This window comes from Leopardus geoffroyi, chromosome B2, assembly GCF_018350155.1.
Source record: "Leopardus geoffroyi isolate Oge1 chromosome B2, O.geoffroyi_Oge1_pat1.0, whole genome shotgun sequence".
Classification (NCBI taxonomy): domain Eukaryota; kingdom Metazoa; phylum Chordata; class Mammalia; order Carnivora; family Felidae; genus Leopardus; species Leopardus geoffroyi.
In genome coordinates, this window is record NC_059332.1 from 37,666,083 (window position 1) to 37,692,240 (window position 26,158).

The window sequence follows — 26,158 nt, forward strand, 5'->3', positions numbered from 1 at the left end:
GTCTGACTTAATGAAATATCCTTGGGCCTCCTGGCATGTGGCCGGCTGCCTCCTGGTGTTGACAAGACCAGAGCCAATCCCCTGGCTGTGATTTGCCAGCAGTTCCTGGGCCAGATAAAGCTGGGCTGATAAGCAGGGCTGTGCCTGGACCCTCCCTACCTCCAGCCAAGATGGGCATCTGGGGACCATAGGCCTGGCCAAGAATGAGCCTGGCTTTTAATACTGGCTGCTAATGAGGGATAATTGACAGACACACTCTCATAGGTTCCCCGAGCTTCTCGAGGACGCAGTGATCTCTTGATACTGTGCCAGTGACACATCTGTGCATTTACCACCTCCCCATCTTCCCTGTTGGCCCTCAACAGAAGGCCCAGGAATGGTGCAGGCTGCTGGGGATCCACACTGGTAAGAGGATCTACTGGGAGGATGCTGAATGTTAGCAAACCCAAGCCCTGAAGGGCAGAAGAGAAATGGCACATGGCCATTGTTGACTGTTAGCAGTGAATTTGGCTGCTAACTTTTGACCTCTGAAGGCAAAGAGCTAGGTGTTTGAATCCTGCCTCTGCTACTTCCTGGCTGGGTGAGCTTAGGCAAGTCACTTGGACACTAAGAGGCTCAGTTTCTTCATCCATAAAATGGGATTAACATGCCTACCTTGTAACTTGGTCGTGATGTTCAAAGGCGTCAAGCGTACAGCAGGTGTTTGAAAACCAATACTGTGTGTAGCTTGTAGAGAGGTTGTATAAGGTGCATGTAGGGAGGGAACCAGCAATTGTGGGTGCATCTAGCTGTGGTATTATTGGGGTATTATTGGGGTCACACTGATGTGGGCTAAGTCCTGGGTAAATGGGCGGTTCGGTGGTTTGTGCCCCATTACCATGTCCTCTCCCTTCCCTTGGTCCCTCTGCCTTCTCTTCCTCCTTCCTTGCTGTCATCAAAATGGGCTGCCAGTGAAGGCCCTGACATCAGTCTCACTTCCTCTGGGGTCAGCCCAGATCCCCATCAGTGCTCTGAAGACTGGTTTGGCCTTCTATCAGAAGACTCGACCCCTGGTGAAGAATTCCAGGCATCCGTGCAACAGATAAGAGGGGCACTCAGGGCTCGAGAAGAGCTAAAATCTGCTAAAATCAGACCACATGCCTCCCCTCCTCTGCCTTTGCCTTTGCCTGATTTTGTTCATAAATGCATTTGAGGGGTATTGGGACTCAGGCTCTTTTTGCTGCCGGAAGTCCTGTCACTAGATTTTTAGGTTTTTGTTTCTCTTCCAGGTAAAGTCTCTTAAAATGTTCTTCTAGAAGCATTGATACTGCGAGGTGATTTACTCTACTGTATCACAAGATGTTTCGGTCTCCTGAAGAGGGCCTTGGTTCAGGTTTTATGAAAGAGGGGGAGAAAGGAGAGGAGTGAACAGGGACGCTGCACTGGGTGACTGGGGGTTGGGGGTCTGGAAGGAAAAGGGTCTGAGCGATAGGCCCTGCAGGTACCTGATACATAACAACAGTGGGTAGACTGACAGTTTGTGAAAGGTAAAACAGATCCCTGGCCTAGATGGCTGCGTCCCTGCTGGGCCCTTTCAGGGCAGGCCCTGGGGTTTGCCTCACTCCCATCATGCACACATTTTTTTTTTTTGTTTGTTTTAATTAATTTGTTTATTTAAATTTGAGTTAGTTAACATGCAGTATAGTCTTGGTTTCAGGAGTAGAACCCAGTGATTCATCACTTACATACATCACCCAGTGCTCCTCCCAACAAGTACCCTCCTTAATGCCCATCACCCATTTAGCCCAACCACCCCCCCCCACCTCCCCTCCAGCAACGCTCAGTTTGTTCTCTTTGTTTAAGAGTCTCTTAAGGTTTGCCTCCCTCTGCTTTCACCCTCATGTACACATGTTAATGAGCCTCTTCCCACACACAGTTCTTACTGCTACTCCTCCACCTGGAAACTTGTGACCAGGGCCTCCAATGCTTCCCATCCTTCCTCCCTCCCTCCCACTGCACCTTCATCCCATGACTGGTCTTTAAAATCTTTTAGTCCTTTAGAATTTTTAAATCTTTTACACTTTGTCCTGGCTCCAGTTTCCCTCCTTAATCTTCCTGTGCTAACCCTAACCTCGTTTTTGTCCCCGGGTTCCTGGCTCTGGGGTCAGACTTACATTCTCCTCAGGGAAGGCAATGAGGCATTTCCTCCCAGGCACAAGTAAACCCCTTATTTCCTTTCATGACCTCACAGGGAACCAGGGACCACAAGCCACCCACCTCCCTGGGTAGGGGGCCAGCAGGGCAGGTCAGACTTGATGTGTGTGAATGAGCACAGACAGCGTCCCACCCCAGTTCTGTTGGGCCTGTGTTTGGTCTCTCTCGGTTTGCATTTATGTTATTACTTTCTGAGGACGGTTTTTTTTCCTGTGAGAGTCTTGATTCCCTGGAGCCAGGAACTGTGCTTCCTCCTTCAGAATGAAAGCTCTCTGAGGACAGGGGCTGGATCTCTCCCTCCTCTCAGACTGGGAGGTCTCCAAGGGCAGTCTCTGTCCCCAGCATCTCACTAGGGGCTACTCGAAGGGAGGAGCTGGGTTTTCCCTCTTTGAATGGAGAGTCTCCAAGGGCTGTGCCTCTACCATTGACATTGGATTCCTTTTAGATCAGGCTGTCTTTGAGCATAAGACTCAGTCATTTCCATCAGATTAGGACTTCCTAAAGGCACAACTGTGTCTTCCCCTCAGATTGGGGCTCCCTGAGAGCAGAGCTGTGTCTCCCCTCAGATTTGGGCTCCGTGAGGCAGGGCTATGTCTCCCTCACTCAGACTGGGGCTCCCTGAGGGCAGGGCTGTGTCTCCCCTGTCAAAATGGGGCTCCCTGAGGGCAGGGCTGTGTCTCCCCCACTCAGACTGGAGCTCCCTAGGGCAGGACTGTGTCTCCCCCTCAGACAGGCTCCCGGAGGCAGTGCTGTGCCTCTTTCTTCCTCTCAGGAGCTCTGAGCCCATCTGTTCCCAGGATGTGCTCTGTCTATGAAGTGTTGGAGGGAGGCAGGAGCTAGTCCTGAAAATTCGAAGTCACAGTGGGTGGCTATGGAGCTGTTGAGGGCCACTGGTGTTCAGCACCAGACCTTGTCAGCAGTGTGATTTGAGGCTGGAGGCAGGACATGGGAATGGGCTAGAGTTATCTCAAAAACATGGCTTCATCAAACTCTATCCCAGGGTGGCCAGGAGAAAAGGCTGAAGGTGGTGCTGGGTGGCCCTTAGCGACTGCCTTTCCTGTCCCTGGGCCAAATGGGCACATGGCAAGAGAGGAAGGCCTGAATTGTGTGTGTGTGTGTGTGTGTGTGTGTGTGTGTGTGTCAGAGGTGTTGCCAACTCCAAGAGGTCAGTCCTGGGGGAGCAGGGGGGCCCGCAGGGCAGGGAGGAATGAGGGCTCTGTGGTGTTGGGCTCAGCTCCCACGTCTCTCTGCCCCAGTGCTGCAGGGCCACGTGTACCGGTTCTGTACAGCCGAGGGCCTGTGGCTGCGCCAGGACAACTCCAGCCTGCCCTGGAGGAACCTGTCTGAGTGCGAGGAGTCCAAGCGAGGGGAGAGAGTGAGTTGCAGATGGGGGCTCCGAGTCAGTGAGGGGTAACGGGGTCCCAGCCGCACTGGAGCAGGGCCCCTGGGCATCTGGTGGGCTGGCCTGTGGCCATCTTGTCTATCCCGCTGCTTCTGGGGACTTTGCACACCATGCTTGCTGGGCAGAGGCCATGTGTGTTCACCCCACTGGCCTTGGGACGAGGCCCTGGAAATCCAAGGACCATTGCCGTAGGTTATTTTCTTTCTTAGTTCCGAAGTCCCTGGTGCAGCCTGACCTGGGGCCCCGCCTCTCCCTGTCCCATGGGAAAGACAGATGTGGGAGAGGAGGGCGTGGGCTGCCTCACGTGCACTGTATCCCTCGTGTGCACACAGAGCTCCCCAGAGGAGCAGCTCCTGTCCTTTTCCATCATCTACACGGTGGGCTACACACTCTCCTTCTCCGCTCTGGTCATCGCCTCGGCCATCCTCCTGAGCTTCAGGTAAGGGGCCTGGGGCCCGGAGGGGCTGTTTCATTCCAGCTCCCCGTGCTGTCCCCAGTGGATGAGGGAGCACCAAACTAAAGTGACAGTGCTGCAGGTTCTTCTCTTAGGAGATCTCCGGAGAGCCTGTCAACTGAATACGAGGCTGAAAACACGGGATATGGCCCCGTTTGTCATATCTCTACTCTGTAAGAGCCTACATAGAATACTGCAAAAGAGGAAAAAACAAACACCACAGAACACACAAAGCACATATCCCCAGACCTTCATAGTGGGTGGTAGGATTAGGGGACATCCTCTTCAGCTGAGCATGTGAAGCTTAAATCATCAGGAATTCAGTTTGATTTTAGGTAAGAGCTCAAGGGTTTAGAGATTCTGCCCTCTTTGGAGCTTATCAGCCCCCTGGAAAAGGTCTTCCTTAAGTCTAACCTCCATGAGCCATTCCTTCCAGAGGACCGTGTTCTTCCCACTCCCTCTGCACTTGGTGGAGGGTAAGCCAGGGGGGCTGGGTTCAAGTCAGGAGCAATTCTGAGTGCAGGGACCTCAGGATACCAGCCCCACAGAAACAGGACAAGCCTCATTCCTCCTGTCGCCTCCATGGCACCTGGCACAGTCAGTGCTGGGCACAGTCAGTGTTTGATAGATGCATTCACTCGGTGAATATTCTCCCCTTTTATTATGAAGTATTTCAGAGATATTAAAATATAGTGGCTGATACTGATCACTGGCACACCCAATGCCAAGCCCGAGAGCTAACACCTACCACACAGTCAACACAGGCATGCTGCCCTGGGTAGCCCACCCTGCCACTGCCCTCCACCCCCACAACCAGAGGGAAGCCCTGAAGGGGCTACTTATAATCCCCAGGCATCTCTATACTTTTTCCACATTTATAGTATCTGTACAAATAGATAGCTGTGGACTTTGCGTATTTTAATGGTATGTTGTATATACTCTTTTGCAATGTTATTTTTGGCCTGCAATGTTTTTGTGAGATTCATTTATGTTAACGCAGGTAGTTCTGTTTTATATTAACCGTCACTCCAGACTCTATTGTATAATACATTACAATTTATTTTTATCACTTTAATGGATATTTGAGGTGTTTCCTTTTTTTTTTCTTCTCTGAATTACAAACCTTGCTACAAGGCAAATTCTTACTTATGACCCCTTGTGCATTTCTCCAGGGGCATGTACCTCTGAGTAGAATTGCCTGGTCTGAATGCCATGTGCTTTTGAAAATTTATTAGGGGTGTCTGGGTGGCTCAGTCGGTTAAGTGTCTGACTTCGGCTCAGGTCATGATCTCGTGGTTAGTGGGTTCAAGCCCCGCATTGGGCCCTGTGCTGACAGCTCAGAGCCTGGAGCCTGCTTTGGCTTCTGTGTCTCCTTCTCTCTCTGCCCTTCTCCTGCTCATGCTCTGTCTGTCTCTCTCTCTCTCTCAAAAATAAATAAGCGTTTTTTAAAAATGTTACAAAAAAAAAAAAAAAGGAAACTTATTAGGTGAAGTTACTCTCCAAAGTGGTCATACCAGTTTGCCCTCTTACCAGTAATAAATGGGAGTTCCCTTTACTTAACATCCTCACTAATATTTAGTATTTTCACCTGTTACTAATCTGAAGGGTATGAGATATCTCATGATTTTAATTTGCATATCCCTGATTCCTAGAGAGATCAAGCATTTTTGTGTTTCATTTTATGAATTGCTTATTCCTATCCTTTGCTTACTTTTTTATTGGCTTATTTGGCTTTTTCTTTTTTCTTTGGCCATTCATTATATATCCTGGATCCTAAGTTAGGATGTATCCTCTTTTAGTCTGTGGTTGATTTTTTCACTCACGTTATAGTGCCTTTTATGCATGGAAGTCCTTAATTTTAATGAAATGAAATATATCAGTGTATCCATTTTTATTAATAAAGTTTATCACTAAATGTTATCAATTGATAAAGATTAATTTTGCCAGTTGATAAAAAAACTATCAATTTTTTTCCAAAGACCAAACTCCTTTATGATCTTGTTTAAGGAATCTTTTCTTGGTGCCTGGGTGGCTCAATTGGTTTGACTCTTGATTTGGGCTCAGATCATGATCCCAGAGTCATGGGATCAAGCCCCATGTCAGGCTCTATTTATGATTCTCTCTCTCTCTTATGGTTCTTTAATCCACCTGTAATTAATTTTTGTCTATGGTGAAAATAAGAGATTTTATTTTATTTTATATATATATATATATATATATATATATATATATATATATATATATATATATAAATTGGTCCAGTACCATTTAGTAACAGCTCATCCTTTCCCCCTTGGGTTTGTAGGACTTACTCTTCCATGCAGCAAGAGTTATCTTTGCCTGGGTTGTCAGTTCTGAGCTCTCAGCACAGAACCTGATGTGGGGCTTGAACCCACGAACTGTGAGATCATGACCTCAGCCAAAGTCAGATAATTAACTGACTGAGCCACCAGGTGCCCTGTCTACTTTGTGGGTCTTTAGGAGGGTCCAGACTATGCTTGACCCTTGGTTCTTTATACGTTTTGAGAGTTCCAGGAAAACAAAAAAAATCAACACTGTTGAAATTTTTATTATAGCTATTTTTTATTAATTTATCAGTTAATGTGGAGAGAATTTACACTTTCAAAATAGTGAGTCTATCCATGAATGTGTAATTTTAAGTCTTGTCTAACTATTTTAAGCAAATGTTATTATATCCTCCATAGAGATCTTGCCCATCTTCTGTTAGACTTATTTCCATGTAGCCAATTAAAAAATTATATATGAATCTTTAAAATTTACTTTTTATTTGTTTATTGCTGATATATATAAACACACATCAGCAGCCATGTTGAATGAAATCTATCAGTTCTAATAATTTGTGTGTAGGTTATCTCAGATTCTCTATGAAGATACTCTACTATCTACAAATAATGAAAATTTCGTTCCTTTATCTCCAATTCGTATGGATTATTCCCCCTTGCCTTCTTACAGTGGCCAGGATCTATATTACAATGGTGAATAGATGTGATGATAGCTTTGTAAGGCTAGATAATCCTTGTTTTCCTGATTTTGAAGGAAATGCTTATAAAATTTCTCAGTTAAGAATGATGTTTATTCCGGGTTTGGGTAGATAGCCCTTATCAGGTTAAAAAACGCCCTTGTATTTGCAGTTTGCTCTGTGTTTTTACATGAAAGGATATTGAAATTGTGTCTAATAGTGTTTGAATTCCTACTACGTGCTTAGCCCGAGTCTGCCCCTGAAGCATGTGAGATGTGGGTCCTGTCCTCAAGAAGCAAAGCAAAGTCTCCATTGGGGAAGGTGGTCTTCACACATAAATCACTTGGATTATACATGACTTTGTAGAGAAGAAGATGCTGTAGAGAGGAAGATAGTGTGGATGAGGGTGGGTGGTGGCAGTGACCACACACCTGAAAGCTCCATGGAGAGGCAGGACTTATATTGGACCCAAGAATTTTCAAGGATACGAGGAAGAGGGGCATTTTCAGAGGAAGAAAAGACAGAGGCTCAGTCCCAGATGCAGAAACATGCCTGCGGTGTATGTTAGCCTGAACTGGGGGGTTGTGGAGCAGAACTGCTAGCCACCTTGCTAGGAAAGAGCCCTGTTTTCTCCCACAGACACCTGCACTGCACCCGGAATTACATCCACTTGAACCTGTTTGCGTCCTTCATCCTCCGAGCGCTGTCCGTCTTCATCAGGGACGCGGTCCTCAAGTGGATGTACAGCACAGCCCCCCAGCAGCACCAATGGGATGGGCTCCTCTCCTACCAGGTGTGTGATGTGTTCAGGAAGGGCCTGGGGAGGGATGGACAGTCAGTGAAGGCAAGCCTCCCCAACCCCCCCCCCCCCCCAGGCCTGGCACAAAGAAAGGCAAGAACTGCCACACCTGGTCCTTAGGGAGTCCCCAGTCAGATGGGAGAGGCAGTCCACCCTGGGGAGCCCCCAGTCTAAGGATGTAGACACCCTCCCTGTGCTTAAGAAGTTCTGTCTGACACAGGAAATGGTCTTTGGAAACAGACCCAGGCTTGAATCCCAGCTCTGCTACTTACTAGCTGTATAGTTTTGGGACAAGTCTTTTAACTTCTCTGAGCCTCCGTTTCCTCACCTCTATGGGGATAATATTAGCTTCTTCTACTCAGGGTAGTGATTCAGTGAGCTAAAGCAGGTCAACTTCTTGGCCCTGGCCCTGGCAAAACGGTGTTAGGGCTTCTCATCCAGTATTTGCATCTGGGGCAGGATGGGGAGGGGGATCAAGAGAGGCAGGAGGCAGAGCTATGTCCCCTGGGGACCCTTCCTCTGCCCCCAGGATTCTCTGGGCTGCCGCCTGGTGTTCCTGCTCATGCAGTACTGCGTGGCGGCCAATTACTACTGGCTCCTGGTGGAGGGCGTGTACCTGTACACGCTGCTGGCCTTCTCAGTCTTCTCCGAGCAGCGCATCTTCAGGCTCTATCTGAGCATAGGCTGGGGTAAGGTCAACTATCATTCATCTTACGTGTTCTTCCACCCCAATCCATGGCATGGGAGGTGGGGGACCCTGACCTCTCTTGGGACTACTGCCCTCAGGCTGCCCCCAGGAAGCCCTTTTGGTGCTCAGAACACACTGCTGGGCCAAGGGCAGGGCCCACTGGATAACTCTGTCCTGGGCACGGGACTCACTGCAGAGGGCTATGGTTACCCTCCTGTCTCTGCATCACCTGCCCCACCTAATGGAAACACAGGCCTCCCCCCATCTGGCCAGATACACCACACACACACCATGGGCAGCCATGCACTGTCCTCAAATACCTCTACTGCTAAGACCCCTGGGGATGGAGCCCCATACCCAGTCCTTGGTACCCAGGCCCTGAGGGAAGTGGAGAGTCCTGGGCTTCAGGGTAAGGGGTCAGGAGGTGAGGGCTGAGGGGCTGTGGCTCTGTCAGCTGACGATGAAGAGGAGGCCTTAGAGGAGAGCCGGGCAGGGCAGGGCTGGCAGCCAGAAGCCAGCTGAGGAAAGGGTGGACCGCGGATGTGCCTGGAGCCCAGCTGGAAATGTTCTAGCCAAAAAAGTTTGCCGAGAACTATCGTGTCTTTTTTTTTTGCTGGAACATTTCTGGTTGTGCTTCTGCCTCTCGCCGCGTGCGATTCTGATGAGAACAGGGGCTGAGAAGCCCACCAGCAGCTCCCCAACCCCCACCCCACTACAGGGAAAACACAGGCAACAGTGCTTACTCTGGAGAGGCCCGTGGGAGCCCCCCCCCCGCCCCCGGATGGAGCCAGAGAATGGGCCTTGCCCTCTGGCCCTTCCTAATCTGCCAGTGTCCCTGCCCACGCCACAGGAGCCTGCCTTCCACCTCAAACTTGCCGTTCATTCATTCACCACTGTCATTCCTTCCTTCGCCTGCCTCAGGTTACTTTGACCACTGGGGACCTCCCGCCTCAGTCACAGCCACGTGTGATGTCCCCCTCCCATACTGGCTCCTGCCTCTGAGCCTTTGCAAGGCTGTCCTCGGTCCAGCCCGCCTCCTCAGGAAGCCTCCACAGGTTGTCTGGCCCCCTGGCTGTGCGCTTTCTCTGGCCCTCTCAGCCTCCCTGCCCCTGTCCTCACCCTGAATTCCCTTTTACCGGTGTCCCTCCGCCACCTGGCTCTTTGTGGCCCTGTTGTAGAAGAGTACCTCTAAAGAGGGTGACCAGTGTCTTGAAGGCACCCAAGGCCCAGAGAGGGCAGGGCTTTGCAGGCAGAGCAAGCACTGGAACCAGGCCTCCTGACTCCCAGGCCCTGGGCTGCTGCCTGTCATGGAAAGTTCTCTGTCCTGCATTGCCTCTTTGGTCCCTTAATAGACAAGGTGAGCGAGCTCAGGCCTCTGGGCAGGTGGGTCTCTCCTCTGTGTACAGCTCCCTGCTCCCACCCTTCCCCCACCTCCCCACGGGCCCATCCTTCCCTGCTCTTCCGCCCCTCCGAGGGTAGGGCAGTCACCCAGGCAGTGGGCAGCTGGAGAGCCCTGCAGCTAATGGAGGGTGGGGCGGTGTTAGGTCATTGAGGGGGCTCTGGGAAGGCTGTCCTTAAGGTGGGGGACTATGTCTGTCCATTCTGGGAAATAGCGTCAACACTGTTAGTGCCTGTCTCCATGGTGACCTGAGGGCAGGAACAATCAGAGGGGACCTTGTGCTGTGTGCAGAGGAGCGGGGGTGGTTGCTGGAGAGTTGGTGGGGACACATGGCATCCTGGAGGTTTCTGAGTGGGAAATGGAGGAGGGGGAAGGGGAGCTCATCCTTTCCCACCACCTCATGCTGCAGCTCAGGGCTCAGAGTCTGAGGGGCACCTGGGTAGGACCTGGGGGACCTTCCTTCCCAATGAGAACACCCTTATCTTGAGGAATTGGGATGGGGAGGTGCAGAGAGAGAGGGACAAAGACAGAGGACAGAGAGAAAGCTTTCCAAAGAGCTCTTCTGTGGGGCCAGGAGACCTAGCCCACTTTGGGATGCTTGGAAACAACTTTTAGCTTCACATGCAAGCAGAAGAATTAAAATTATAACTCTGACACAGCTGGGGAGTCCCAAAAGACGTCACCTCCTGCTGCCATCCATGGGCAGCTGGTGCCCCATTACCCACCACAGGGAGGCTGCAAGGGAGGGAGGCAAGTGATGGACGAGGGAGTCATTGCTTCTCGGGGCCAGTTCTGTGTTTCTTAATGTGAAATTTTTCTCCAGCCTGTCTTGTTGATTTTCTAAATTGGAGAAAGATGCAGCCAGCAGGGAATGAGGGGGTGTGTAATGGTTGCATGTGGCAGAAAAGGCCTTGTTAAGGAGAGGCTGGTAAATGAGTGAAGTTCACCAGGTCTTGCTGATGCCATGAGTGAGCTCCCCAGTTCTGAGTGGGATCTCAGAGAAAAAGGACAAAAGGTGGCTGGGAATGCCCAGGAAGGAGGTTTCCGCATGTGTGTGTGGCTCAGGGAATTGGCATGTTCTTGCCAGGAGAGTTTCCCTTCCCAGTGGATCCACCCATCATTCCTTCCTTCCATGCTGTCTGAGCATCTTCATTGTGGCAGGCTCCGTGCTATGTTCTGAGGCCTTTGGAAGCCACCCATCCCTTGTCCAGTCTCATGAAAGCCTGTTACTAAAGCATCGTGGATGCTCAGAGGTCTGGTTTGTGTAAAAACAAATGGCCAAGGAGGAAGGTACCTGATGAAGAATGCTGACCAGCTGTGAGTTTCTCGGCTTCCTCCCTGTCTTCACTGTCATGCACAGTAGCTCCTGGCAGATGAACTGCTTGGGAAAGGCTATTGAGGACATGGATCGTGATGACAGGAAGGACTGTCAATGGGGCTCTGCCCTGGCAATATGTTCTGGGGAGAGACCCCCTAAAGCTACACATGCCTGTGCATGGCCCTGCCCACCACACACTCACATCTGTGTCCACACCTTAACACACACTCTCACCTATACCCGACGCCCACATCTCCAACCCCGGGAGGGGCACCCACAGAGACAGGCATGGAGAGCTGGTGCAGAAAGCCACCGAAGGTGGTTGGCATGGGCGTGGGTTGGCAGCCTTGCTCTCTAGTCCCACCTGAACCCTCCAGAGCTCCTCATTCATCTCCATCTGTCGTGAGGACGGACAGTCCATTTGAATTCAGCAAACATATTGAGCCCTCAGGCTGAGCTGAGCCCTGAGGCTCTGAGAATGAGTGACGCTGTACCCTCAAGGAACTGGGAACCAGCTGGATGCGTTAGCTCCTGGTGCAGAGCAGATGACCCCACAACTTCACCGCTTAAAGCAGCAATTTCCTATTGCAGTTTCTATGGGCAGGAATCTGGTTTAACTTAGCTGCATGCCTCTGGCTCAAGGTCTCTAACAGAGATGCAGACACGCTGTTGGCTGGGGCTGCTGTCACAGCAAGTCTTCAGTGGAGTCGGAGAATCCCTTGCAAACTCACAAGGTTGTTGGCAAGAAGTGCAGGTCCTTGCTACCTGTGGGCTGGGGGCCTCCATTCCTTGCCACAGGGGCCTCCACTGGCTGGCTGAGTGCCCTCATGACATGGCAACCAGCGTCCCCCAGAGCAAGTGATCAGACTGAGAGAGAGCCCAAGACAAGCCTTTTTTAACCTTTTAACAGTCTTTTATAACCTGATCTCAGAAGTGGCCTGCCATCGCTTCTGAGTACATCCTTGGTCACACAGACCAATCCCGATACAGCACAGTCTGTATGGTGGTGTAGATACCAGGAGGTGAGGGTCGCTGGGGACCTTCCTAGAGGCTGCCTGCCACACCACTTGAGTCTCAGTCAAGTGGAAAGTGTTACATTGGAGCTGTTGTTACCGTGGGCCACTGTGCCATTGGTTGGGCTGTTGGCATCAAGGATGGGGCCCCTGTCTGTACTCCATGCTTCTGCCCAGCCACTTGTAGTGCATGTGGGTAGAGAACAGGTAGCTGGAGGGGCTTCTGGAGCCTGAAGGAGTTGACTGAGATGGGCACGTGGGCAGCAGCAGGAGGAGAAGGGCATCAGTGGGTTGGCCTGCTCCACCTCATCTAGAATGTTCTTCCCACTCCATGGCCTTGTCCTCTGTTACTCTGGTGTCTGCATCCTCATGTCTCAGCCTGGACTTGGGGGCAAGCTCTCACAGTGTGCCTGGGATGGGGGGGACTGGTTAGGACAGATACAGCCACAGTGTCTACGGACATACCACCCTGAACGCGCCCGATCTCGTCTTATCTCAGATACAGCCACAGTGTGGTGCGATCCTCTCTCTGAGGAAGACTCCAGGGAGTTGGGCAGGGATGGGGGGTGGGGGCACGGAGGTGTTCCTGCCGCCTCCACTCCCCCAGGCTCCCAGACCATCCAAGTTCCAAACCTGCTAGAAAGTGGTTTTGGAGTCAGGTGAGGGAAAGGGCTGGAGGCGGGAGAGGCCTGGGTAAATAGAGGCCTCTGGGTGTGCATGATGGTGGGTCAGGCCTGCCAGCCCTCTCCCCTCTCCCTTCCCCTCTCTCTTCTAGGTGTCCCCCTGCTGTTTGTTATCCCTTGGGGCATTGTCAAGTACCTCTATGAGGATGAAGGGTGAGTGTCCTGCTCCTGGGCATGGGTGTGCTGAGGTCCCCATCCTCAAACCCCCCTGGGATTCCCTGGCCCCTGGGGTACGTGGCTACCACCTGTTGGGAGGATAAACCGAGGGATCAGGAGCTTAATTTATGAATTTAGTTCCTTAGTACCCCTTCCTTATCCCTTCCCGGGACTGGGTGATAACAAATGGTGCTGGGTCCATGGGGTATGCAATGACTTTTCTATAATAACTATGAAATGTTCCTGCTATTTTGTGTATGATGCTAGGCATCATGACTGTTGGTTCACAAAGGGCTGTGTGTATCTCTCTGTGTGACCATGTATTTAGGAGTGTGTGTGTGTGTGTGTGTGTGTGTGTGTGTGTGTTTGTGGCTTGAAGGACTCTGCATGAGTCTATGGGACTGGGTAGCTCCTTGTGGCAGCATTTATGTGGCTCTGTGAGGGTCACTTTGCATGGCCACATGTGTTTGTGTGCCCCTGTACCTGCACTGTGAGCTGGGGGCTCTGTGTATCCAACTGGGTACTTGTGTATTTCTCTTCCTCTCCAGCTGCTGGACCAGGAACTCAAACATGAATTACTGGCTCATTATCCGGCTGCCCATTCTCTTTGCCATTGGGGTGAGTGATGGTGTGGGGGTGGGAGTGGCAGTTCTGGCTGGACAGGTGTTGCTGGGGGAAGGCCTGGAAACAGGGGGGTGTTTTGAGGGGGCCTCCAGCCACTCCCTTCCATCCGCCCTGTAGGTGAACTTCCTCATCTTTGTCCGGGTCATCTGCATTGTGGTGTCCAAACTGAAAGCCAATCTCATGTGCAAGACGGACATCAAGTGCAGGTGATGTACCTGAGCTGGCTTTCATGGGCGCCCTTCACCCTTGCTTCCAGAATAGAGATCCTGGGGCTCAGAGCTTGGAACATTGCGTGACTTTCTTCTCCCACCTGGCCCAGGCCAGGACCCCAAGCCTTGCCCTTAGCCCTGGACCTGGGCATCTCCTGGGCTTCTGGGTGTCTTGACCTCTACTTCCTCCCCACCAGGCAGCCCATCCCAGCGTATTTGGGGTGGGAGAATGTCTGTCACTCAGGTATGGGTTTGGGGCACAGAAAGGGGATACACGTCCATGGGAGAGTTCCAGAATGATGTCTTCACCCCACCCCCAGACTTGCCAAGTCCACACTGACGCTCATCCCCCTGCTGGGAACCCATGAGGTCGTCTTTGCCTTTGTGATGGATGAACATGCACGGGGGACGCTGCGCTTCATCAAGCTGTTCACAGAGCTCTCCTTCACCTCCTTCCAGGTGACCTCACGGCTGGGGGTCCTCACTTGCCAAGTGTCAGAGTGGGAGTGGGGCAGAGACCAGCCTGCATCATGCAGATGGGCGCCCTGAGGCCTCAGGGGAAAGTGGGCCATGCCCAGAGGGCTATGGGTGGAGTAGAGCCAGGGCTAAATCAGTGTCCAGCACCCAGGCCAGTCTTCTCTTTACGCACATGGGACAAGAAGCCTTCCCAGATGTAACTGTGGGCATCCAGCCTGGCATCACAACTGCCATCTACCAGGCTGTTTGTTACTGGGCACCAGGGGCTTTGCACACATCGTGCATTTAATCCTCATGGCATCGCAGGAGGTGGGCAGGATCATCCGATTTTACCGAGGAGGAAACTGATACTCAGAGATGTTGAAATAAGATTTTCCAGGTTATGTAGTTTCCAAAGTCAGGAACTCAACCTCCCCACTAGTATCAGATGACGCTGAGGGTGTATGAGTGTCACTGGGGGCTGTAGATATATGAGAACCTGGTCTCAGCCCCTCAGGAGGCTTGTGGGAGGGCCACAAGCATGGAAGCCCATGCATGTGCCCTTACACATATGTGCACATATGTGTAGATCACAGTTTGGGAATGCTGGGTCTGCTGAATGAACAGATGGAGCCATGGCCGGGGAAAATGGCCCACGATCAGAGGTGGTGTACTTTCTCGGGTCAGACTTCCTCAAGGAGAGGGTAGTTGAAGAGCCTCTCAGTATCTGAGCAAGGAGGCTTCTTGTTCCTCCAGCAAGGAAAGGAGAAGGAACCCACCACTCCAGCTCTGGCTATGCCCAGTCTGAGGAGGTGGATATTGGGGCTGGGGCCCCAGGGAGCTTCAGGGTCTACCTACAGGGTGCCTCCCTCCTGCTTCCTCTCTGCTGATATGACTCTTGTTTCCAGGGGCTGATGGTGGCCATCTTGTACTGCTTTGTCAACAATGAGGTAAGCCTGAGAAGGGACGTGGGGACACTTGTGGGCTGCTACTGTTGGCTGTTCTAGAGCTGTCAGTGGTGGCTCCCATCAATCTTTTCAGCGGAAACCCCCTATCCATCCCACTGGGCGCTAGAGCTGAGAAGGCATCTTGTCCATGTATTGTTTTCTATGCATGGATATCTTCTCTCTCTCTCTCTCTCTCTCTCACACACACACACACACGCACACACACACACGTGGGCAGGCATACCCTAATGGATGTGAACTTGGGGAAGACCCAGCCTTGTGTTAAGGGGGTCCTCAATGAACAGGTGATGGTGATTGTTACAAGTTGATTCAACAGCAGACATGCCCAAGTCACATCCTTGGGGCTTTAATACTCACTATCTTATTTAATCGTCACTGCTTCCTCCCTCCCCACCCCACCCCCAAGAAAAAAATCTCTGCTAATCCCTATGGTTTTAATATTCCCATTTTTCACAATGAGATCATTGAAGATCAGAGAGAGTAGGAAACATGCCCCAGGTTTGGCCTAGAAGTGGTGGCAGAGATGGGATTCAAATGCATCCTAACAGAAAGAGGAAAGCGCCCACCCTATGTGTGCAGGTGAGAGCCCCAGCCCGCCAATGGCCAAGGGGTGTGTTCTTCCTGTGGCTTTCAGGCTGTAGGGGTAGAAGAAGCGGGCTGTTGCTGAGTCCCACGTCCTCTCCTGCAGACCCTGCTGGACCATAGCCCTCCCCTGTCCGAGACAGTCAGCTCCTAGGCGGAGGGGGTGTCTGTGCCTGTGGTGCTGGGGAAGGCCCCTTCTGCTCAGGCACCCAGCTTTGTGCTGGAACAGAGTAGGAGCGATCCCCATCATCACTGGGTATCACAAATGCCACAGCACTGCACCCCATTCCTTCCAGAGGGGGAACAAATTATAGTACTGGACGTGGCACCATAGGGGAAGTATTCACAAGAAGATTAACCCCAGCAGGGAAGAGGGGGTAGGAAACCCCCCACCTCAGAGTCTGGGGGACAAACTGAGGGCTCTGTTGACTCCATTCAGGCCCAGGTGAGGGTTTCTATCAGTGAGCTTTGGGCTCAGATGACCCATGAACCCTGCTCCTCAAAGACCCTGGCTCTCCTTGTGTGGCTTCTGTCACAGAGTCTGGTGTCCCAGAGTTCAGAGGGCTTAAGAGTCTGCATTAATGCATTAATTTACTTGTGCTGTGAGTGTGGAGGGCACAGGGTGGCTGTGGAGGGGACCTTGGTATTTCAGGATGCTGTGAGATGACTCAAAGAGCAGGAAAGATGCGGGACATGGGCTTTGGAGTCAGGTCTCTGCTCCCATCCAGGCCCCATTGCTTAGTGAGCTGTGTGACTTTGGGCAAGTTTTGAAACCTGTTTCCTCTTCTGCGAAATGGCGGTCATGATGCTTAGAGCATGTGGTGCTCCAAAAGGGAGGGAAACACTTCCTGAATGTTTACTTTGTGTAAGGTGCCCACATGTTTTATTAAAGCCAGTCCTATGTAGCAGGTGTTATCCTCATTTTACAGATGAGAAAAATAAGACTTGGCAAAATGAAATGAATAGCCCAGTTCCACAGCTAGAAGATGGGAGAGCTGGGGGCTGGGAGAGGTCTCCACTAACGCAGGGACTGGGAAGGGGAGGTAGAGCCAGGCTCAGCGTGGCCCATTAATGCCTTCTGGCTGTTCCTCTGGGCCAGTCTCAGAGGGCTGGCTAGGCTCCCTGTGGGGTGGGTGGGCCACGGAAGGAGAGGAGGCCATTGTAGAGGACACTCATGGGGGCCTTTGTCCTACAGGCCCTTGATCCATGGTGGGGGAGGGGGTGGGGGACAGTAGGATGTTCCAGCCCTGGTTCTCCCCCGCATCTGAGCCCTCACAAAGAACTTCCTAAAAAACTGAAGAAAATGTTGAGATATGAGGAACACAGGTGGCATTTCCTTCAGGAATGGTTCTCAGCCAGAGGGGTGATGCACTCCCTGGGCCTATGTTCTGCTGCTTTATGTCCCAAGGACAGGGACAGGGTGGCAGGTGTCCCTATGCACACTGGAGAGAGTGAGGCTCTTCTCTGCCCCTTCTCATCTTCTCGGTCCCCCGAGGTTCCCATTTCCCACTTCTCCCTCCTCTTCCCCAAAGCCATGCTGGCAGCACATGCTTGCCCCCAACACACACACATGTGAGGCTTCCCCACCACTTCTATGGAGAGTCTCCCAGACCCTGGCCGAGTCTCCCCCTGACTCCATTCCTCAAAGCCTGTCACCCGTCACCTCCCCACTTTGTCTGCCCCCAGGTTATCCCAGGGGGAGTGCACACATCCCACTCAGCCCCTTGGCAACTAACAACCCCTGAATCACTACATCCCCAGCTGGCCTGTCCCCTCGGGCTCTCCCGGGCTTATGCTGTGGGATCTGGGACACCTGCTCGGACACTTGCCTTGTTTAAGGGCACTGCACAGTTCCTCAGAGACACCTCATGCCCTGGTTCCTCCAGGCACAAGAACAGACACATCACCATCACTGGGCCATAAAAACACCCCCCGGCTCCTGGGCTGAGACCTCTGTCCACAAAAGCTGTTCTCTAGACCCCGGGTCGCCATGGCAATGCCAGGTACTTGTGACCCAAAGAGAAAAGATGGCCTGGACATCAGTCCTCCATCAGCTTCCAGGAGAGTAGGCATAGGGGAGCGGAGGCCAAGGAGTGGTTTTGCCATGGTTTGTGTCCTCTCGCCATGGCTCTGACTCAGGAGCCGGAATACTGGCCCCAGAACTGCCACTACCCAGTTGTGTGACGCGGGGCAGTCACTTTACCTCTCCCCACCAGTGTAAACAGAAGTGAATGAGCTGAACCCATTCATCCCAGATTCCAGAACCTGGAGCCTGGCCAGAGAGGACCTCAGAGGCAGGGGTGAGGGTAAACTTCATGTGTGAGGAAGTGCACCGCACTCAGCACTGGGAGGGGTGTCTGGGATTCATGTCCTCGCCCCTAGTGTTTCACTGTAATACCTCGGTAGCCAAAGGAGCTCCATGTCAGATGCTCAGTTACTCACTCGCTCTTTCCTTCAGCACATTTACAAAGCATGCACGGAGGACCTGCTGTATGCTGGGCACTGTACTAGGGTCCAGAGAACCCAGGTGAGGAAGGGGTGGCCCTGGCCCTCACGGTGCTCCCAGCTGAGTTGGGGGAGGAGACACACCAGGGACCGGCACGACCTAAAGAGTCGTGGAAGCCAGGGGGCCAGTGCTTAGGAGACCAACCTGGAGGTCAGCCCAGACCTAGGTGTGGACCCTGGCTGAGACTGAGGGAAATACTTAAATGCTCTGCACCTCAGTTTCTTCACCTTGAAGCAGGCAATAATAATGGAAGCTACTTCACAGGGTGGCTGAGAAAGTTAACGAAAATAATCAGTGGAAAGTGCTGGGCATGTAGTAAGTGGCACTTCTTTTTTTTTTTTTTTTTAAGTTTATTTTGAGAGAGCGAGGGAGTGCAAGCAGGGAAGGGGCAGAGAGAGAGAGAGAGAGAGAGAGAATCCCAAGCAGGCTCCGTGTGGAGCCCCACCTGGGGCTCTTATTCACCAACCAAACTATGAGATCGTGACCTGAGCTGAAACCAAGAGTCGGATGCTTAACTGATTGAGCCACCCAGGCACCCCTAAATGGTGGCTTTTAATGACAGTTGTCATTATGGGGGCATAACAGAGGCTCAGGAAAAGTGCTGATGGAGGCAGAAAGGGCACCATGTGTCAGCACTTTTAGAAGCCCCAGTCCTGTCCCATTCCCTGCTGGTGTCCACGAAACTGCTTCGTTCCCTGAGGTGGCTTCCCACACATGCGCCTCGGTTCACCATCCCTCCCCCTCCCTCCCCAGTGAAGGACTGTGAGACAAGATTGCTTCACAAGCAGAGGCCGCATCAGCCTGGGGTGTCCCCATCCCACCTGTCAGCACACTCGCCATAACCGCTCAGCCAGGCAGCAAGCTGGCACACCGCAGGGTGGTCACAGGTCGTGTCTGCTCTGCCCCCTCCTGCACCCAAGTCTGGGCCCCGTGACGCTGCCCAGGAGACCAGGCGCATCCTGGCAGGCTGGCTCGGGCCGTCTCGGCTCCGCTGTGCGCTGAAGTCCGATTCTCCCCCTCCTCGTCTTCTCCTTCCCGTCTCCCGCATTTCTCTCGCTCTTGTTATCTTCCGCTGAATAAGACTGTGATGGATTGTGAAAGGTACTGAGCTGAGTCACAGAGTTTAGAGATGGAGGAGACCAATTAGATCATCAAGCTCATCTCTCTCCTGAGGAAAGGCGGAAAATAGGAGACAACAATAAACAATTTTATTGGGATATTAATTTAGGTGCCTGAAGGCCTTGACTTGTGTCTCTTAATATAATGCAGTGGATTTTTTTCCCTTCCCTGCTAATGTAATAATGGGGCCATTTTGTGGGCAGTTGGTTTGCATGATGGCTTTTGTTTCCCTCCTTTTCCCACGGAAGGTCCAGATGGAGTTTCGGAGGAGCTGGGAGCGCTGGCGGCTCAAGCACTTGCACATCCAGAGGGACAGCAGCATGAAGCCCCTCAAGTGTCCCACCAGTAGCCTGACCAGCGGGGGCACGGTGGGCAGCAGTGTGTATGCAGCCTCCTGCCAGGCCTCCTGCAGCTAAGCCCCCCAGCCCCTACCCTTCCTGTGGTCTCGCTGCTGGCTGGGTGGCCACCCCAGGTGGGAGAGACCCTGCCGGGGCTGGGGAAGGGAGGGACGCACGCACACACCCATTCCTGCTTTCCCTTCCCAAACCCATCAGGCAGGCAATGGGCAGTGCCTCCTGGGACTACATTTCCTCTGTGGAGAAACAGCCTACTAATTTGATCACTATGGCAGGAGAGAAAAAGTGTTGCTAAAATGAGGAGGATTTCTTCCCGTTAAGCCACTAGGTCCCTGGGGTTCCCCAAGACAGAGCAGCAAATCAGCCCCAGACTTGCACTCAAGGTCAGTGGCTTATTAGTGGGATTGTGCTTGCAAGAGGAGGTGGTTCTGAAAGAGGCTCACATAACCTCAGCCAAGCAGAGCTTAGGGAACGTGAGCCAAGTCTGCTGGCCTCCAGTTAGGTCACCAGTTCCACCCCCCACTGCCTCCTCATTAAGGGACACTGTTCACATTGCTTGTTCATCTCGCTCCCTCATCTCGCCACCTCGCCTTTGGGGGCCTTTGGTTGGGCCACCGGCAGCTGTTTCTAGAAGTGTTGACAATGAACACTGAGAAGGTGCCTGATGGTTTCCTTCGCTGGTGCCCACTTCCCCCGTGGGTGTTTGACCTGCTTTGGTGGCTGTTCCCACTATGTCCAGGGAACCGGGGCAAGTCCACTGCTGAGGAGCCCAGCTCTTGGCATGAACTCTGAATTCTATTCTAGAGTTGCTCCAGAATCCTCTAGGGCTCAACTAGGGAACTTTAGGAATATTTGCACTGGGGGCTACAGTGTACCTGCAACTGTCGGGAACCCAGAAGGCCGAGAGCTTTACTTCCACCTCTCCATGGAAATGCTTTTTATTTGTGACCAGACTATGGGAGTTTGGGGGTGCCCTCTAACTTTAAGAGATGTGACCAAAAAGAGACTTCTGGGGAAACTACCTGTCGCCACTGTTACCATGGAGGCAGTCTTCCCCTATCCTTGGTTTCTTCTCCTTGAAATTCTCCCACTTGGAAGCCTGTATAGATACTTAATGCATTTTTCTTTATTGCTGTGAATAGTCTGCATGTGCAAGTGTGCAATTCTGACTCCTCCCACCTGATGGAAAAAAGAACTAAATCATTGTGATTGTGATAATTTTTGGGGGGAGTGGGGTAGTTGATTTGACTCACCCACATTTTGAGGTAATCAATGTTTTCCCTGCCTCTAGTTTGATCCCATAAATAATGACCAGCAGACAGGCTAGAGAGGAGAAACCTATCAGTCCTGCCCCAGCCATGGTGAGAGGGCAGACCTGTAGCAGCACCACGGAGACCCAGACAAAAGGGAAACAGCCATCCAAGGGAGTTTGTGGATGCAAAGGAAGTTTCCAGAGCAGGAGAAAACTCTTAGGAGTCCCGACCTCCTGGGAAGGCAGAGAGAGAAGCTTCGGATGAATTCCTTTATGAGTCCATCTCTCCCTCCTTCCCCTTTTTAAGTGGTGGGGGACCCTCCCCAAAGCCTTGCACCAGACATATTTTCCTGTGCCTCTCAGAGAGCCATGTGATGTACGGGGAAAATAATAATGGGACATAAAACACATCAAGCAGAAAATTTCTTATACTTCAGCTTCAGTGAAGTGTTGTGTCTATGTTAATGGGGAAGTTGAACCTCAGGCTAAAGATGAATTGTGCAGACTGGCTCCTGGAGAAAATGTAGAGAAGTGGGGGACGGGAGCACCCCTGCTTCCCCAGAATAAGGGAAGATTTTCCAACAGGCACCACTCCTTGGCTTTGTTTTTGGAGTGGGTAGAGGGGAGATGAGCACTGGTGAATTGATGTGGGGTATGGCTCTGGCACAAGTGTTTCAGTTCTGGGTAAACTAGAAGATTTTGAGAATCATTAATACACTGCACAACAACAAAAAAAGAGCCAGATTGATAAAACCTGAGAGAAATAAATTGTTAAGGGGAGAAATTGTAGGGAGAAAGTATTTAGTTAGGCACCAGGGAAGCTCAGATAGTTTGGTTTAAACTGTAAATAGAGTTCTTTTCCCAACTGGTACTGGTGTTTCCTGATTTCAAAAGGCTCCTCAAACCCCATGCTCCAAGCCTTGTAACACTGAGGAACTGTTTCCTTTGTAGATACATATTAGATACTGAAGGAGTATCTTCTTTGCTCCAAGACCCACACTATTAATATTCATTTGATTGGCAGTGAACTCCCTCTAAACAATTTTTGAGCTCTCCTAAGCCAAATATATCTCTAATAGAGCTGGGAACTATCACATGCAGTGTACTCCCAAATTCCACCAGCTGTTTACATGCATGTTGCCATAAGTGTGGAGCTTTTGTTCTGCACACTCTTATCTGCCTCTGTCCTGGGGGTACTATAGCTGACTGGCGGGGGTTGGGGGGGGGGGGGTGATGTGTGTATCAGCTGTGCAGCCAGCAAGGTCTGAGGACTTTGGTAAATAGAGACTGGGTTCAGCACTCTGGTCAGCTCCACTTCTTAGTGGCTGACATCATGACAACTCCTCTTGACTACATCAACCTTTAGAACAGCTAAATCCAGAACTGAAACAAACTGCTGACATCGCAAAGTTGCCTTCAAGATGACTTTCCAGATTGCCCGTGTGATTTTCAATTGCCTCAATACAATTCCCGCTGAAGCCCACACCAGTGGAGCTCTTGAAGACTCAGAGCAGGGAAAGACCCTGGGCATCTCCCCTATCCTGACCTAGAGGAGGGAGGTTTGCAAACATGACTTGCTAGGCGGTCCTGGGCTGGGTCTCCGAGTGTAATGAGACCTCTGGGAGGGATAGGTAAGAAATACAAAAGAGCCATTCAAGATACTCTTAGTAAAAGCTGGCAATGTTTATCTGGAGTTTCTGTTAAAAAAGAAATACAACAGCAAAAGTAGACAAATCAGCCAGTGAAGATGCCGTCTCCTCAGTGACTTAGCCTGAGAGGAGCGGAAGGCTGTGCTTTACTATCTCTACTGTAGTACCTCACTCATCCTTGTCTTAAAATTAAGAAATTGAAATGCATCAGAGCACACATATACATAGAAACAGCAAGCGAGCCACTTTGAATAGCAAATCCAGTGCCCTTTTAATGGGTTGGCTTAATGGTTTCCTGATGCATCTGTGCTTATTTGACAAGTTGTTCTGTTGGCCGCACAGAGTTAACTAAAAGAAGTGGAAAAAGGTCCTAAGCCTCCCCCTTTGGCTCTCTCATCTCCCTGAAGTTGGAGAAGACTAGCAAACTGGGCAGCTTTAGCCTAGCAAAGATGGCACAGCCACCACCAAGGGCAAATAGAGTCAGTTCACATTTACCCCCGAAAGGCTCAATCTCATCAGTGTGGGCCATGTTTCAGCAGCTTCTGTCTCCATCCATAAGGAAAGAACACTGTGTGTGTGTGTGTGTGTGTGTGTGTGTGTATCCTGTGCATAGCAGCATAAAGTTAGGAGATGATGAATCCAGAATCGTCCCACCCACTGTGAAGGTCATGGGACCGCACAGCCCAGGGCGAAGATAGGCGGGGGCCTGAGCTGTAGATGCTTCCTCTCCATGCGCAGACAGGGTTCCCATTATTGCTAATGCCTGCGACGTGCTCAGGGAAGGTAAAATATATTCCAAAGGTTTATTTTCCCTTCACTGAATTGATTCTAATCTACAGTGCTGACCCTGCTTTTGGCTCCTATGAGGAGCCAAACTATGAAAACCCTCAAATGAAATATGCCTGCTTCCTCTGCTAAGACAGCTATGTGAATGACATACTAAGTACTCACCAGAAACCAAATGAATATCAACTCAAGCTTTTTTCCTTTTTGTTGCTGGAGTTTTGGGGGGGGGGGGGAGAAAATGTGGGAAACTTCCCCAGACAACATTGTCATGCCCCTACAGTGTTAGCTGCTGGCTCAAACCAGCTCTCTGGCCGCGCCTGGAGGGCCATATCAGGAAGTGTTGTTAAGCAGTGTAATTCAAACAATGCCACAGTGTGTCTGCAGTATCTATAATTACTTCTGCTCTGTCAATGGATACAGATTGGCAGGAAGCAGATAAGCATAACTGTTTTCCCATTAATGACCCAAATCTCTTGGACTTCACCTACATCTGAATCTATCAGAGGGGAGAGTTTTCTCTTCTCCCCTTTGGCCATTTTAAGCCAGTTTCTCAGGACCTTATCCAGTGGTGCATTTTTTTCTCTGATGCACCCAAGCTCCTCCCCATCTCCACACTACCTCCCCCACCCCTGCCACCCCACACTACCTCCTCCCCCACCCCTGCCACCCCACACTACCTCCTCCCCCACCCCTGCCAGCCCTATAATGAACTTCCCCACACTCCTCCCCCAACTAGCTATGCTAGGAATGCTGTTCTCTCAGCTGTGACCAATTTGGGGGTACAGCTGAGAGTGAGGCACTGCCAGGGCTGAAATGATGCACCACATTCCATACTCTGGCACAGCGAGGAGCATTGCAGCCAGGGGCTTCGATCCTAGCTTACACTGGGGCTCTGCAACCTTTCTGATGAGGCCTGTCAAAACTATCAGTAATTAGTCAACCCAGACAATCGAGCATGACTAATTGCCACTGTGTCAAAGCAATCCGGGAGAAGGAAAACATATATAAATGAGAATGTTTGAATGTGGTGAACAAAAACTCCCAGCAAAGTTTGGAACATATAATAAGTTAGGGTCTTGGCTTCCTTGCAAGGGAGCAAGATCCGCCCCAGACCCATAGGGCTGGACCTTGCCAAATGGTCCACACTTCACATCCAAATCTGCAATTTGAAGCTCCTCCCAGTAAAAGTGATCACATCCTCAAAGCAGATAAACTTCCACATCCCCTTGGTTTTGGAGGGGATTTGATGCAGAGCTTTAAATGCGAGAAGAGAGAGGGGAGTCAGGCTCTCAGGAGGGACAAAGCTGGGTTTCTGTCTTCAGTGCTCTTGGGGGATGTTTGCTCCTCATGAATGTTTAAACAAGATAATTTTCATGCAACTTCCTAATGTATAAATTCATATAAAATACACCCTGCATGTATAGGTAGCAAACGTGTATGGTGTTATAATTCCTTACACAGATGTGAAACGGATACAGGCTCTTCCCTAATTTGCCTTGTAAACGTCAAATAAAGGCCTGTCATTACTGTGTCTCTCTTGCTCTTCCTTCGGGAGAGGAGGTTTTCTGCAGCGTCCAGCCCAGGTGACTCATGGCGCAGTGGGAAAACACAAAAGATGCCGTTTCCAGCCCAAGAAAAAAACCCTTGCTTATTACTCATGTCGTGATTTTCATCTTCAAAGCACTTACCAAGCACTAATTTACCCATCGCAGCCCTTATACAGGGACTGCGCTGCCATTTAATTAGAGAAGTTGGGTGGTCGAGTGGCTTAAACAATGGCTGATGGCCAAATGGACGCGTATTCTAATTCCGCTCATTCATTTGATCTCCCCTGTCTAAATGAACTCAGTCCATTAAATCCATTTTTTTTAATGTCATAAAAGCACAAGCCTTGTTTGCAAAGTAGCCACAGAATTTGAATGGAGCTGCTGTTTAGAGATTCATCTTCAGAAAAATGAACTTCTCTCCAGTTTAAGTAATAGCTCCCTCTCCGAGCTTGCAGCCGACTCTTTTTAGAAGAGCAGAGGAATTGCAGATTCTCCCCAGTTCCGCCACCATTTCAGCTACCCATTTGAAGATCAATGTGCTCATCTGAAGGTTTCCTAAAACACACCTGTTTTTTAGACACGCTTTGGGGATTGTCTCTTTCAAACCTAATAATAATTCTTACTCTGAGCAAATGATATGTCGTTTCTCCTGGTATCTGCAGACAGAATATCTGCATTTTGGCTTGTCTGCATCAGTCTTGCTTTTGACTTCATTCACTCTCCTGTGATGTTCTCAGCGTTCTATGTCTTTACTCCACCACTCAGCAGCACAAGAAAGATGGATCTCAGAGCTTTCTCTCCCTTCCCCATCCCAACGAAGACACCTGCCCAAACCAATAATGACCACCACATCTGTAGGGAAGCCAGACAGATACAACCTCAGGAAAAGACGGTGCACTTGGGCCTAACAGGTCTTAACCTCAGCCTGAACAAGGGAAAAGGGCAGTTTCCTTGCTCTCCTGGAGGAAATAAATGAGAATTTTTGGACTTCAGACTCACTCGTGGTCACATGCAATATA

At 50.8% G+C, this 26,158-nt stretch overlaps 1 protein-coding gene across 1 annotated transcript in view; it reads left to right on the top strand.

Moving 5' to 3' along the window:
- GLP1R (glucagon like peptide 1 receptor) overlaps positions 1–25,123 on the top strand; it is a 38,854-nt gene extending 13,731 nt beyond the window's left edge. The window contains exons 4-13 of the mRNA XM_045498072.1: positions 3,450–3,568; positions 3,928–4,034; positions 7,669–7,822; positions 8,358–8,517; positions 13,022–13,082; positions 13,634–13,703; positions 13,827–13,915; positions 14,239–14,377; positions 15,283–15,324; positions 19,798–25,123. Coding sequence (XP_045354028.1) covers positions 3,450–3,568; positions 3,928–4,034; positions 7,669–7,822; positions 8,358–8,517; positions 13,022–13,082; positions 13,634–13,703; positions 13,827–13,915; positions 14,239–14,377; positions 15,283–15,324; positions 19,798–19,965 — 1,109 coding nt within the window. The 3' untranslated portion in view covers positions 19,966–25,123. The remainder of the gene's footprint in view (positions 1–3,449; positions 3,569–3,927; positions 4,035–7,668; positions 7,823–8,357; positions 8,518–13,021; positions 13,083–13,633; positions 13,704–13,826; positions 13,916–14,238; positions 14,378–15,282; positions 15,325–19,797) is intronic.
- The last annotated feature ends 1,035 nt before the right edge of the window (positions 25,124–26,158 follow it).